The sequence below is a fragment of the Oxyura jamaicensis genome, chromosome 4, assembly GCF_011077185.1.
Source record: "Oxyura jamaicensis isolate SHBP4307 breed ruddy duck chromosome 4, BPBGC_Ojam_1.0, whole genome shotgun sequence".
Lineage (NCBI taxonomy): Eukaryota > Metazoa > Chordata > Aves > Anseriformes > Anatidae > Oxyura > Oxyura jamaicensis.
Genome location: NC_048896.1, coordinates 30,160,530 through 30,176,302, shown reverse-complemented (window position 1 = coordinate 30,176,302; position 15,773 = coordinate 30,160,530). Strand labels below are relative to the sequence as shown.

General features: G+C 36.1%; 1 protein-coding gene across 4 annotated transcripts in view; it reads right to left on the bottom strand.

Annotated features, from left to right (window-relative positions):
- TLL1 (tolloid like 1) overlaps positions 1 to 15,773 on the bottom strand; it is a 132,356-nt gene that overhangs the window by 8,547 nt on the left and 108,036 nt on the right. For all 4 annotated transcript variants that reach the window (XM_035325312.1, XM_035325313.1, XM_035325311.1 and 1 more), the window contains 4 exons: positions 14,482 to 14,642; positions 11,478 to 11,658; positions 4,538 to 4,663; positions 3,004 to 3,131 (listed from right to left, as the gene is read on the bottom strand). In XM_035325312.1, coding sequence (XP_035181203.1) covers positions 3,004 to 3,131; positions 4,538 to 4,663; positions 11,478 to 11,658; positions 14,482 to 14,642 — 596 coding nt within the window. The remainder of the gene's footprint in view (positions 1 to 3,003; positions 3,132 to 4,537; positions 4,664 to 11,477; positions 11,659 to 14,481; positions 14,643 to 15,773) is intronic.

Here is a 15,773-nt window from a genome sequence, read left to right as displayed (position 1 = left end):
AGAGAGAAAGAGAGAAAGAGAGAAAGAGAGAAAGAGAGAAAGAGAGAAAGCTGAGAGTTTAAGTCAAATACAGAATTGAGTTAAGCCAATTTGGAGTCAACAGCAGTGATAGATGCCATCCAATTTTCCTTTAAAATAAAAATTACAAATTTTGTCCATTTCTCATTAGCACAAAAGTTTTCTCTCTAGGAAGTGCCTCTCACCATGAACTGTAAGGCACAAGTATTCTTTTTAATATTAGAGTTATCACTGAGATTCTTAAACCTGTAGGTAGATGGTACATTATATTGGGTCCCACAAAGAAGAAACAGAAAAAAATCCTAAATCCATTGACAGTCTAGCAATTGAGTCTAGAAATTACAAATAGAATCAAAGAAATGTTATTTTAAAGGAAAAGCAAATCTTAATATCAGGTCTTTAAAAAGATCAAAGTAACATTTTCAAACATTCAGAGACAATCTCCTTTGTTTTCTTATTTTTTTAAAGTGGTCGACTCCTAGCAACAGGCTGTGAACAGGCTTGGTAAGGGAAGAACCAACACAACTTGAAGTTGAACATAACTGAAGAGTTGGTGATAAGTTTCTCTCTACTATTTTCAGCGTCAACAGTGTTCAAAAATAACTTAGTGAAGTTGGTAGTAATAATTAAATCACAGTTGGCCTTTCCTGGGACAAATACTTTTCGATACCTACCCCTCCATCACTACAGTTACCACTCTGACTGTCTTATTAGGGGGAATGGTATTCGGAAGTGTTATGTACAGCTTCTGAACAGCCAGCCTATCTATAGCACTTTCCTGACTAGATATGTTGGTGGCACTTATGGATAGCTGCCTGAATGGGATACTTAAGTCTGTCTCTTATAAACATCCGGCTGATTAACTTATGAAAATCTCTCTCTGGTACATACATTTTCAAGGCTGTCTTTATCTTCACATTTCATGTAAAAATTCTCAAGCGCATATTCATTTTTTTTTTTCATAGGCTTCTTAATTACACCAAATGCTTAACTTCATCCCTATTAGGAAGAGACTTCAGTGATCATCAGAGTGAGAGCAATCACAAGAAAAGATTAGTTTCTGTACACACACATCCTTCAGAAAATGAAGCACAGCCTAACAATTCATGTCATTTGTTAGTATAAAGAAATTAATTCTCTTCTTGTTTAATTTGGCTAAGTAAACCATGAGGAGTAAACTTAAATACAGTGTGGAAGTCCAGGAAAAAATATTTATCTATAGTGGAAGTATTGCTTTGGTATTAATAATATGGCATTTTGCTGCACTAGACAGATTTTAAAGATATTAATACATACAGCATTTAGTAGACTGACCCCACTGGTTTCACAGAAAAGTGTATTTCAGACTCTAAATCATGGAGATATTCTTAGTTTTTCCAATTTCATTGTCAAAATACAATTTATTTTAAACAAACAAACAAACAACAACAACAACAAAAACTTTTCTTTTAGAATAGATCCATGTGATATTTCAATGAAGAATTATAAATGTTGGAATTCTGCCTGCTGAGGTTAAAAGCACCAAAAAAGCTTTAATAGTATGCAGATGCAGATGTCTGGCCGGCTTTGTTTTATGCAGCCAAGGTAAAATACTGTTAATTGGAAGTACGGAAGTCCTTCTGAATCAAAAACATGTTTTTCACCCCTAAATGGGCAGATCACACATACCCTCTGTAGGGACACATTGACCAGTTTGCTTCTGGAGAACTGGAATCAACAAATGATCTCACATCAGCACCAGTAACAGAGGTTATGGCTGTGTCTAAGGTCAGGAGTTATGAGATGGCAATATCCCTTTCATCCCCATATCAAACTAGGTTATTGCTTCTACCTTTCTGAAGTAGAGACAAATCTCTTAAGTTTATTTGCTCCAAAGCATTTGTTAAATCATCTTCTGTTATGAAGAGGGTTGACTCCCGTTTTCCTTTTTGTGGCATTTTTGTGTGTACTGCAATTCTTATTTTCATTTGCAAATCTAGCGTGTTCACATTGTTAAGGTCTTCAGAACAAAGACTCTGCGTGCCTGCGCAAGTGTCACTGGTGCTTTTTGTTGTAGTTTTTTTCCTCTACAGGTATTATTGTAGCACATTTTTTTATTGTTTTAACACCTGTAAGGAAGGTTCTGTGCATGGATTCTAAACATAATTTCTTTAGAAACCTAGCCCCCTTTTTTCAGATCAGTGAAAGATGTAAAACGATGGGAGGAATTCCTTCACCACTGAACCAAGGAGCCATTTGCCATAGGTATTGCAGAGACAGTCATGTGGCTCTCCCCCAAGTACCGAGAAACACTGAGGCTGAGCTCAAAGCAGACAAGCCTCCTGGACAGGTCCATGTCTTTGGCTTTGTAAAGATGTTACATAACTTCAGCAGGTCTGCAGAGCTCCCTGAGCTCGGCTAGTCTGTCTTCAGCCATCAGAACTGTCTTCAGCCAGCTAGACACAAAGATCGCATAATTCTACTTAAGTTGCTCTTCTACCTATGTTAAAATTTGGAGCCACCTTTAAATAAGAAGTTCAGACTCTTGGGTTTTGGGTCTTATTTTCCCCTTCAAAAAGTGAAGAATAGAAATGCAAAAGGTGTGTGGAGGGGCCTGTTCATAACTTCTAATATTGCTTATTGTATATTATTGGAGTTTGTGTAAATGTCCTCTACCATATTCTTCAAAACTTTGTGCAAATTTTATGATTGATATATATCAACATTGATATTCTGAAGTCTCATAGGAGAAAAGGATTCCTCCTGCCCTCTGCTTTGCAGAGTGCAATCATCACAAAGTTTAACTCACAGCTCTGTGATACTGAGCAGCCCCAGTTTGCCAGGAATGAACAGGAGTCAGTCAGCAGTTTTTTTTAAAACAGCTTACCTTTGGCTACAGATTGGATAGTAAATATGAGTAACAATTTCAAATCACTGAGTGCAGTCATTTAAGAAGCAGGTTTGGTGGAAGAAAGGAGCAAAAGGAAGGGGAAAGTAGAAACTCACCAATTTGACCCTCTGCCCAGGGGTGGCACTGATTTCCCAGGTGCACTCCTTTCTGCTGGGATATTTGTCGGGCCAGTTGGGACTCGTGATGATGCCATTGGGACTGTGGATCTTCTGTTCACACTCAGCTATGCCAACAGTAATAGCATCAGTTAGTATGGGGGTCTATATTCAGAGGTAGCCAGAGAAGTACTCTTGCTTGCCAGGGGACCCACTGAGTGGAAAGGAAGGCAGCTAAGCACCTTCTTGGTGTGCAGGATTATTTTCCTCCCCTTTGATGAACACTTTATGGCAAATAACCCAGCATGCTTTGATTCATGAAACATATATTGTTCTTTACAATTGATTACTTTTTAATATGTAAAAAAATAAAAATAAACAAAGTATTCAAATATAATTAAATATGCTGTTAATCCCCCCCCCCCATTCTGCTTGCAAATAAGTATGAGAATCCACATATCCACTTGAGAAATCTTGCCAATCCAACTTCAAGTGGTATTTCTTGAACAATTTATTTTTCTCTCTTCTAATTTTCATGCTGCTGCTACACAGCAATCATTTTGATTTCTAAACCACAGTTTCTAGAGAAATATATACAACCAGAAAACAGCAAAGACTGAATTGTAAGTGTGTACCAAGAACAGCTTAGTCATTCAAATCCTAACTGTTTCCAGAAGGGCCTCTCTCAATAAATGAAAAACCTAAAACTTAGAGAAGGCAAGCAAGAAAAAACACCTGCTTCATCTCCTTTTGTCTTTCATTTTTTAACAATCTCAATTTGCTTTATAAACATCAGAGCATTATTTGGCAAGAATCTTTAAGAGGAGGCAAGTATCATCCCAACACCAGGCAAGCGATTCACAAAGGACACATGTTTAGTAGCAAATTAGATCCATGCTAGAATACAGCCTTGAGAAATTACAGTAGCTCCTATGATATTGCACATGTAGAGTTCATTTGCAGATAATCTAAATTTTACTTAAGTCCCCAGGCCTACTGTTTTCTGAGGCTGCTACACCTTTAGACAGTAAATGGGAAGAAAGATGCATAGAGACTTGACTGAAATTTGGATTGTCTGAATATGTCCCCTAAAATACACCCTGAAAGGAGTTTCATGAAGACAGCTACAGTTTCACCACTACCTTGGGGTTCAGCCACTAATGGGAGCAAATCACAACTTTACCAGGCTTCTCTCCAAAAACTCTTGTCCCTCTGTTATGTACTTCATAAGATAAATATTCTGTCACAGCTCTAAATACATTTCACAGCACTACTAAAAGTAGCACTCCCCGTTTAAGCTGAGTGGCCAATTTCTCCAAGTTTTTTAAACCATTTCCATGGAACCTCAAACTCAGCCACACACAAGAGCTATGAATGGAGGGAATAAAGGAAGAGGTGCGAGGGAGCAATTAAGTCCAAATGCCTATGACTGCATGATCCCATTCTTTCCTTTCTTTTCCTTGGAAAACAAATATCTGCAAAGATCTTTCTGAAAGAGTTGTATCATCTACTGTCCAAATGCCATACTGCTTACCCTCCTTGCAGTCATGCTTGTTTTCATGGAGCACAAATCCATTTCGGCACTGGCAAACATAGCTTCCTACTGTGTTGATGCACTCATGCTGGCAGCCACCATTGTCCTTTGAACACTCATCTTTGTCTAAGAAATACACAACAAGGATGGGTGAGAATTACAGACACCAGTAGTGCTTTTTACCAAAGAGAAAAAGGTTTACCAGAAAAGGAGAAATTAAGGTACAGTCCTTCTTCTCATTTTTTTGGTACCTAACTTCTATCTACTCTTTGCTCGGCCTGCACCATGGCACATATATCCTGTCTCATCTTTCTAAGAAGTGAGGGATAGCTCTTAGGGGAGGTGAACAATAGTAAAACAAACAAGCTAAATCAAAGGAGGTAAGACAGTTACCAGCATTTACTCCTTCACGTGGTCTAGCTGGTAAAGATTTCATAAATATATCACACAATATTTATTTTGGTGAACAATGGGAGTGCAATTTATGGACAACACAAAGTATTCAAGCTTTATGCAAATTCCACAACTTAACTGTAGTATCTTGAAAGGCACACAGAGGCCAAGCAAGATTTCAAGTTCTGCACATTAAAGATGTAAGAAAAGAGTGACTAAACGTAAACTTTCTGAATAAGATGATTTTTCTTTCCACCATACAGGCAGTGTGCTTTACTTTTAATAAATCTGGACATTAGAGAACATCTTGAAAAGGAAAACATTTCATTGAAAAACATACAAAAGAAACTGGTATTAATTATTTCAAGGAGATCTACAATATAGCATGCAGTTCTGTTTATTAACATATAATCCCTTAAAAGAGCTTTTAGTGTGTTAGAAGTAAAAACAGAGAGTAGGGGAGGAAATATGACCTGCATTAAACAGCTACAAATTCATTGCATGGAGAAAAGCCAAACTAAATTAACAGGTTGTCAGTCAAGGAAGAGGCCTCAGCTGCCACCCTTCTATGTCAGCTGTTGTCATTTTAGGTGAGGCCAGTCCATTAAGAGAGGCATACTGCTACTGAGATGTCCATATATATATACACACACACATACATACACCCACGTGTGTGTGTATGGTTATATATATTTGTATACGTATATATACATACACACACACAAAACCTGATGTATAAAAATATATACATATATTATTACATTTGTGTATATACATATATACTCACAAACACACCCAAGTATACACACTATCTTACAAACTCCACCATTTCAACATGCAAAAGAGAAGAAGAAAAAGAGCAAAGGAACCATGGTCATCTCAGAGGCCCAGTAGTTGCAGAGCTGGAATGTAGAGCATGCAGCCCCTTCAGCTTCATGTGCCTTGGAAATCAGCAGTGAGTGTTATCTTTGAACAAGGTAACATGCGATGTTCAGACTATAGCAGGCACAGTAAGAATTTCTATAGATTACAAACCGCTATGGATAATTTAAGTCTCTTTTTGTTGTCTTACTAATGTATTTTACTCCCTCGCTTTATAGTTGCTTATATTCAGTAAAACAACAAAGAAAGTCTGCATTGTAATTGCGTACATATCAGCTTTATCTGCTAAAATGTACGCAACACTTGACTCATTGACTTGCAGGTGTTTCAGGAAAAATCAGTTTCTCCTTGTAATAGATGATGATGTAGAACAATCCTGCAAGTCAAACCCAAGTTTCTACTGCATTTTAATGCTGTAAATCTCAAATCTGTTTGCACCAAAATGTCTTGGAAGCTTTCTGCAGATGTGAACAGATTTGAAGGTTAAGTAACAGCAGAAAAACATATGTAGATCCCAGAATCAAACATCCAAAGGCTTATATTAGTTGTCATTTTGATGATGAAAGAAGCATAAAAGCACAAAAATACACTGTTTATGCACCTTGCAATGCAGGTTTCAAACTGAGGTAGTAAATTCATCCAATTTCAAACAAAATATTTAATCTTTCATCTTTGCAAAAGCAAACACTATCATAAATTAATTCCATGTTACAAATGAAGAGTAGTAAAAAGCAAATTAGATGTAATTAGATGTAATAGGAAGAAAATGCTTCAGTATTTCCCCCCCAAGCATAAGTTTAGTCTTCTACCGAAATAAAATAATAAATGGAAGGCAAGCTCAAAATGCATTCAAGTTCAACTTTCAAGTACAGAGTATGTATGCAAATTCTGAATAAAAGCCCTCTCAATTTTCACCTTCCACCAAAGCATGAAATAGGGAAAAGTATTTTAACATTAAGTATGCGTTCTGTAAAATAATCTCTTGAGACAGGTGCATAAGCGAACAGTCCAATGTTGGACCTCTTCAGAGATTAAATCACTATAAAACAATGCACAGAATGTAGAATGGAGAAGTTTGGGGACATATCTGAACTACAATAGTTATTTGTAGATGGTTAATCAAGGATGCAACTGTTGAACAAGCCTTCCTCACACTTCATAATTTGTAACAGACTTCCTGTCATATTGATTGCCCAGTTTAAAAAAAAAAAAAAATGAAAAAAACAATTAGTCTGTATTAGTTATAGGAACAAATGTTTTGCCATGTAAAAACAAAGCCATTTGTTATGCTGACAGATGGAAATGAGTCTCCCAGTTTTGAATGGATACTTTCTTTCTTTTTTCATTCCAGTATTCAGAACAGGGAAAGATCCATTCTCAACAAAATGTTAGATTTAAATCATTCAGAGGACAAATGGTCGTACCTCTGAGACCCTCAGAGGCCACCAGTCTGTGAATAATACGTACTCGGCCTGAAGGGACCTGTACCAAGTCCTTGCAAGATTCAAAAACAAAAATTTTCTCTTTGCAGGCAGCTTTCTTGTCTGTGGAAAAAAATGTACCAGGATGGCACCAGAGATGAGTTTGTGCTCCAGAACAGATCTGCTCAAGGCTAGAAACATCCTAGGTTTCTCTTTTTAACTTCTCAATGAATTGATACCAAGAAAAAATGTCCCAAACTTCATTCTTATACTATTTCAAATACCTACCACACCTGTTTTGAATGATCATGCAAAGAATCACATATTTAAATCACACAACTAAAATTCATGATAAATGTAGGCAGTTAATGACATTATAGCAGGGTATTAAGTATACCACTAGAGAAAGAGTGATTTAAATAAACGATTAAGCTAGCTTCTCAGAAACAGAATCACAGAATCACAGAACTGTAGGGGTTGGAAGGGACCTCGAAAGATCATCGGGTCCAACCCCCCTGCCAAAGCAGGTTCCTCAGAGCAGGCTCCCCAGGTAGACGTCCAGAATATCACAGCGCGTGGAGAGGAGAACATCACAGAACAATTTTTCTAACATTTTTTTTCCTTCCTGGAGTAAATTTGTGGAGTTATTGTACACTCCCTTATTCTTATGGGTCAAATAGATAGGAACAAATCACTGACTTCCAACAAAAGCAGAAGAGGAGAGAGAGAGAGAGAAAAACAGAAGAGAAGGGTCTTGGGGGGAAAGGGGGGAAGGGGGCACGACACCACACCTCACTTCTGGAAGCTGTTAGTTAGAAGCCTATTATCCAATTCCAAAAAATTTTAGCAAAAGCATTAAAAAATGACTATGGCATGACTCCCTAGTTTCTCTTCTACACCCAATAAACTGGATTATACCATGTAACGTTCTTCCTGGCAGTTAGATAGATAATGGCTCTCAACTGAGCTTTCTTCAGAACTGTCCCATCGAATGTAAATTCTACAGAATGTTAAAAAAAGTTTTTCTCACTTTCCAATAGCACCTGACTGGCTGTTAACACCATTTAACAGCCAAAAACATGATTACATGTCTTCTTACGTCAACATAAATAGCTTCCTAGAGCAGGTCATGTGTTGCCCTGTGTCAATGTTTGCTTTCACAGTTTATCACATTGGTTTTCAATCACCCAAAAACTGCTTTCTGTCATCTGAGCTGGAGCTGGGCCATACTTTCTCAATTGTAGCCCGGGCTGCAGGATTCACCACTAAAAGATATGGAAAAAAAAAAAAAAAAAAAAAAAAAAAAAAAAAAGTTCCTTGGCTCTACTTGAGGAACACAGTACAGTCCTTAACTTTCATACTTGTTAACTTTCGCAGATGTCTTTTTCTGGTGAATAGACTGCAAAATGCACTGTTCTACTCATTGATTTTTTTTTTTCCCAATGCTTCGTTATAACTAAAAACTTACAAATCCTTCTATTGTGATTTAATTGATAAAATTGTTAAATGCCTTCCAGCAAGTACCCTATACACCAAGAACTAATATTAACTATTTCTTGGCAGATACAATTCTGAAATTGTGTTCTGAAGACAAGTTTATAAAGAGGCAAGAAATAAAAAGCTCATAATCATGAGCTGAACAGTGATCATCTATCAACCCACAAAATTCAAAGCACATGAGGTGAAGTCTCAAGTCCATGCTTAATTGATGGATCAATCACATATAATGTTCATATTAAGGAATTCGGGAATAAGAAAATTATAACACTTTCTGACAGTCATGAGAGTAGTATTCAATTATTCTGAGATGTAAGCCTCACGTTTGAGTTCAAAGTTTGATTTGTCTCAAGCATTACAAACTTTCAGTTTTGATCAGGAAATACCGTCAAATGTGGTAAGCCAAGTAACACAGATTAATAGAATCTTCTAGAAAGAATAACAACCAGAAAATTGAGAAAAAAATAAAAAATGTCTGAACTCACGCAATAAGAGCAGACATTATAGCAGAAATTAATTATGAAGCATTCAGTAGATTTATATAATTACAAACTCAAAAACTACTTATATCAAGCTATAGTTATTTGAAGAGGATTGGATACGTTCTATACTCTGGACATACAACACATTTCTATTCATTAAAAAACACCTTTCTATTTCTAAACACCTTTCATTCCTATTCATTAAAAAACACCTAAAAAACACCATTAAAAAACAGCCTCAGCTAATGAATTTATTCTGTTGATTGATGGAGTCATTTATAACTTAGTTTTTTCAACTTACCAGGAAAAATCTTTTTTCACCTAATATTAATAATAATTCATTCTGAAGTGAAAGAGACAAACGAAATAATGGTACTGAAGGATTACAACCTGATGCTTTGAATTGCATGAATTACAACCCAGCCTTTCCTAAACATATAGCGTTGACCTGAGCTCTTCCTAAACCACATTCTTAATATTAATACATTATTTAAACAATCAAATATATATATACATAAATCAGTGAAAATGAAGTATAACTTTAAAGAGAAACAAAATTTAACTGAACTTAAATGTGTACATGTGCAACAAGTCCACAAGCCACAATTTCTGAACTACAATTCTTACAAATTACAGAACAATTATTGCCAATCTTATCTGCCATAGCTTTACAGATACTGAAAGTATATAACCAACTTATTACTAGCTATTTTTAGAAGTGGAACATGTCAATATATATTCTTGTAAAAAGTCGTAATATGTGACAATTCCTGCTGATGCTCCTAGGCCTACCTGAAATGACTAGTTGTGTGTTACTAGGAGGAAGCTCTGTTGTGTGCATATTAACTATAAATACTGAGTAAACCTTGAAAAGTCCTTGCTAATGTAAAGTATTATTTTAAAAGTGTAAGTTACTACTATATGTAAAGACAGATCTGAATAACTATGACCAGAGAAACTTGATTGTTAAAGAAGGTTATATGCTTTAGAGGACAAAAAAGTAGTGGAAAAATAAATCCCTTTTTTTAATTTTCCATCATTCCTTAAGAAAAACATCAAAGTCATAATGGGAAAACATTGGAAGTTGTGAATCTCTAATCTGTTTGTTTTGATAGTTATCTTCCTCACTGTCCATCCTTTATACATCCTCTATCACACAATATACTGATTCATATTTCTTTGCCATAGTCAAGATTATTAAAGCTAACCACTGAAATACCATTCTCATTTCAGCTTTGCTAAAGAGTTCTAGAGAACAAACCCTAATAATGGTGCCTGGTAATACACCAGACAATACATTAGTTTTGCTACATGCTAAACGCAATCAGGATCCTCCCGATTCAGATTTTTAACTGCTATGGAAAAACTTGGAGTAAAATTCAAATCCCAAATGCTTCTGGATAGTTTTCAGAATTTTGGGAGGGGAAACTGTTTAGTTGTTTTGTTTACAGGCCTATGCATGTATGTGCACAAGAATAGCACTAAGCAAGATTACACCTCTAACACCAGTTGTAATTCTACCACAGCCAGATTATTATAATCTAGTCTCAATGGGTAACTGCAAAGACCACTGTTGTGCAAATCTCTCTTCACATCTTGAGCTTCACTCATGTTTAAACTTATTCAACAATGCATGTCCTCAAATGATATAAACTGTCATAGCTCTGATCTGCCCAGTGAAATTACACTCAACTAAAGAGAGACAATGTTTTGCAAAGGCAAGGCCTTAAACTCTATTCTTCTGCATAACATTAAGAAGTGCAGTCTGGAAAGAAAGAAACAGTAATGTTAAGCAAATGCTATACCACAAAGTGGTAATTTCATAATTAATGCAATATACTCAAAGACCTGAATAAAAAAATAAATAATAATAATAAAAAAACATACATAGCATGTAATTGATATCACATTACAACTGGGATTTGAAAAAATAGCAACAGAACTTGGGATCTAAAAGAAAATTAGGAGCACTTATTAAATTTCCTCTTTTTGGCCTTATCCCACAAAATTCATTTACTTCTGCTCTTATTTAAATATATATATATGCATTCTATGTATTTTCTACGATATACAGATACTACAATTCAGAACAGTATTTTAAGAAAAAAGAATGGTTCATACTTTGACAAATGAAACCAAGTTAAATCTACAAGGAAAATAATAAGGGAAAGGCTGCTCACTTTCATATCAAAACACTGTGTTCACTCCACCCAGGCAGTAGGTGCTCAGAGGCACTCATAGGTACACAAGAGTGATTTTCTATACCTGAAAAGAAGTGTGCCTTGAAGCCTTTTTTTGACACAGTATTGTCAGATCTGAACTCAATTCTCATGTTGTTGTACTGCGAGGTGATAACTTCAGGCACTTCCGTACCACAGAATTTGCCATGTAGTTTAGAATCAGAAGAAAGGCCACTACGAATCTCCACATAATCATATTTGCAAACCTGGGAACAGAGAGTTTTGTTTTGTTTTCACAAGCTAAACTTTTTGCTTTAAGCTAAACAAAAGTATGAAATTATTTACAAATGCAAGAACTTCAAATGTAATATGCCTCTTAGTAATACATTAATATTTTGTTCCGCTTTTTCCTGACTATGCAAACATTTGTAAATGCTTACAGATGTTCACTGATTTTATGTAAGAATATTTTAAGGTTAGTAAGACATAGTGATTGTATTCATTATATATATATATACATATATATATAAAAAATATATCCCCAATCTGCCTACCATTTCTATTTTTAAATTCTTAACATGTCCATTATATCTAAAAACTAAGAATTTCAATATTAGACTAAAATCTAGAAATATTCACCCTACAATTTATAGCTATCTTTGAGCTATAAACCATATACCTAAAACCTACAAATATTCTCCTGTTTGCACCCTAAAGATTAGGAAGAAAAAAAAAATGTGTTCACTTAGAATCTTACAAGATAGGTTTTTGACATAATTTATTGAAGACAAACATTTACTTATGAATATATAAATCTGCACTATTAGCTCTGTGAATTTTTCTTTAACAGTAGCATAGGTATAATTTGGAGAGTTAACACGTGATTTTCACTAAATGGTTAAAAATAAAGTAAAATAACATAATAAAAAGCCTTATGCAAGGCCTACAACTCATGATAATACTTTCAATGCATAATCCCTTGGCCAACATAAAGCCTTCCACCCAAAAACTTCTAAGCTTCTTAGGCTCAGCTATCAATCATTTAATCAAAAATGTCCCAGTTGTCTGCAATTAATAGCTTAAGAGAAAACAGTGGCCAGGAGGATTCACACAGAGCTTAGATTGTCCATTAAATCCAAGTTGTATTTCATAAATTGCAATTTATAGTCATAAAAGAAATGTCAGGGGAGCTGGAAGGGAAAACGGTGTTTTGCCTTTGCTGTGATTTCTGTCTATGAAATATTAAATAGTTGTCAATGCCTTTTTTTGTTTTTTAATATACTACATTCTAGATTACAACTCAATTTTTATTGTTACTGGAATTACTTTCATATGTTTCAGAGTTGGAAAGTGACTAATTCAGTTAAAACCACATTTATACAATATAAAGATGAAAAGTTATACAAAACTTGAGTTACTATCACATGCTGATTTATATGAATTGTAAGACAAATTCATTTTTAATGCCTGCAATTTTCAAATATAACTCAATGTTAATAAATCCCAACAATTTCAGCAGTACATCAGTGATGAGTTTTGATACTGTTATACATTTGATACTGTTATACGTTTAGATTAAAAATGAAACATAATTTCAGAGTGGTCTAACTTCCTTCTTACAACAATAAAAAATACAAATAAAATTAAAAGTTAATTGTAAAACTAAAATTGTTAAATGTAAATGTATAATATTAAAATCACAGTATTAGAAAAGACTTTAAACTTTGCACTACATGGATCTCCTAAAACAACAAAATTAGAACATTAGCTAAATGTATACAGACAGACATTATGTCTGCACGCAGAAAATACATTAGAATGTCCCAGATATTGTATGTGTCTTCTGGTTTCCACAGGTACCTTTCTTAGTACTAGTATTTAATCTTATAATGTCAAAGCAGGCTTTGTAGCATTGGTCAAAACAAAGCTCTAGACATTGGAAAACATCTATGTATGCATTTTTCAGATCTGCAGAAGTTGCATGTCTTGCATGACCTTAGAAAATTGATATAACTTCCTTACACCTCCGGTACCTTACTTGCAAATCAGCCTTATGTACCAAAAAAATGCAGGAAACATGTTTTATGAGTGTAGCAAAGGAACTCAATGGTATGACAGTCATGCCTATGAAGAGGCTAAAAAGCTGATGTTGAAACTCATGGTTTACCTGTAGGCACCCATTAAGCCCTGTAAGCCCTTCCCCCCCACACACACACTTTGTTAGAGCTAGAGGGAGGAGACCTTCCCACAGGATGGGTTCTGCCCTGCCCCTTTGACCCTCCTGGGGACAAAACCCCCTGGGACAGGACATGATGCAAGTACTCCCTGGGCTGCCCGGCTCAGTGTAGGCCACCTCCAGCAGGCATTACATGCTCCTGGGCTCCACCGACATGATGCTTGGAAAGAGAGTCAAGCTCAGTGTTGGAGGCTGGGGCATAACCCACTCCTAACAGAGTCTTTGGCAGAGGCATCACGGTTGTTTGGTGTTCTGTGCTATGCAGCTTTTTCAAAGTAGCACAAAAAACTTTTTAAAGTTTTTTAAGACCCAATCCAGACTCATTTGGAGAAAAATGCCATTTTTCAAAGACCACTGTTACTCTATTATGCCTTATTTCTAGTACTGCTCCTTTTAAAATATTCACCCTTGAAATGCTCACAAGTGATTTAAATGCTCCCTGGCTCCATCACTAACCAAACCTTATGTGTATTCTTTGTAGTCATAGTCTGTAAAGACAATTTGGTTTCTCCAGATTTTCTTGTCTTGAATTCTTTCCAATATGCCTCAGCCATTTGTTCTGTTTTACTTTGTTGATAAAAAGAAGTCAGCTGAGACTCAGCAGAGAACATTTCTTTTAAATTTCTTGTACAACATATACATTCAGATGATATGTAAAAAGAGAGCTATTCTCTCCATGTTTGTTTTGAAAGAACCCAGAAACAGTCCCAGAACGAAAACAAGAATATATATGGTTACTGTCAGCATAAGAACAGTTAAGCAATGGTTTTATAAGACAATATCTATTTTTGAACACTCATTAAACTGTTTAGTGTGCAACAGATTGTGCAGCTCTTTGTTCATGGTTACTCACTTCATTCCCTTCTAACTCAAAAAACTCAAATTTCATTGAAATTCGGTACTGCGTCGGGGCAACCACCTGCCACACACAGTTTTTGTTTGGAGGATATTCTTTGGGCCACCCTGGTGTGGTTATAGTCCCATTTAGCTTTGTCAGAAGTCCTCCGCAAGCAGCTGTAAAATGAAAAGGGAGAGCATCATTTCTGGACTGAAACTGTTTTACTATAAACAGAAACACACTGAGCAGATTCAGTCCTCTCAATACTTACACCACTGTAATGTCCAGTCAGACTAATCAGAATCTCGTTTTATCATGCTTGGTGCAAACAAAGAGAAAGAGACAGCCCCTATCTCAAACAGCTTGCAGGTTTGTGGGAGATAAGTTTCAGGACTACACATGGCGTTATCATATTCATTCTTTTCCCTTCCCTCCAGAGACTCTGGTTATTTTCTCAGAGCCTTTCCCATGCAAGTCCTCTGACCTCACCACCCTCCCCAGGACCTTGATCACCCTTTCTCTGACAGACAGACTACTTAAGATGCACTTCACATTGCCTCACCTTCTTTTCTTGATTATTGATCCAGAATCTACCTTACCTGTCTCAGCTCATATACATGCTCCCAATAACCTAATAGGTAGGGTCACTTCTTTGGGACAGCAGTCACATGCTGTTCAGATACAATTACTTTTGCTGAAGTACGGATGTTGAAATAACAGAAAATGCCTATTTGGCATATATTGGGAAATAAGTCATCCCCATACAACAGGACAATACTGTATTGTGTGTGTGAATGCAGCTTCAGATAGCAAAGTATAAATACATTAATCTTTTCCATCTGAGGAAAATAAATAAATAAATAAATAATAGGATTCACAGGGGTTCTCAGTCACATTCTGCTCCATTTGTACCATCACAGTACTGTGACAGCATTGGAAACCATCCACAAATCTCTTTGAGGAGCTGATGGGTGGCAGCTCCTCCTTCTTCCAACTGCTCTGTGCTAATGCTCAGTGCTTATTTGAACATACTGAAAACTGGCTATTTCCTTTTAGCCAACAGCTTCACATACTACATTTGCACTTTCATGCTTGGGAAAACACTCCAGTTTCCGTGTCATGGCACACCTGGGTAACCCAGACACATACCACTCTTCCTCTGGGCACGTTACTTCCCATGCAGAAGACTTCTTGGCATACACATAAACGTCATCTAACCTTGGCTGGGGGAACTTAGACTGCAGTGTGTCAAAATAGACCTTGCACAGGTTTCAAGACAGCACTCTGATGACACAAGTTGTACCCCA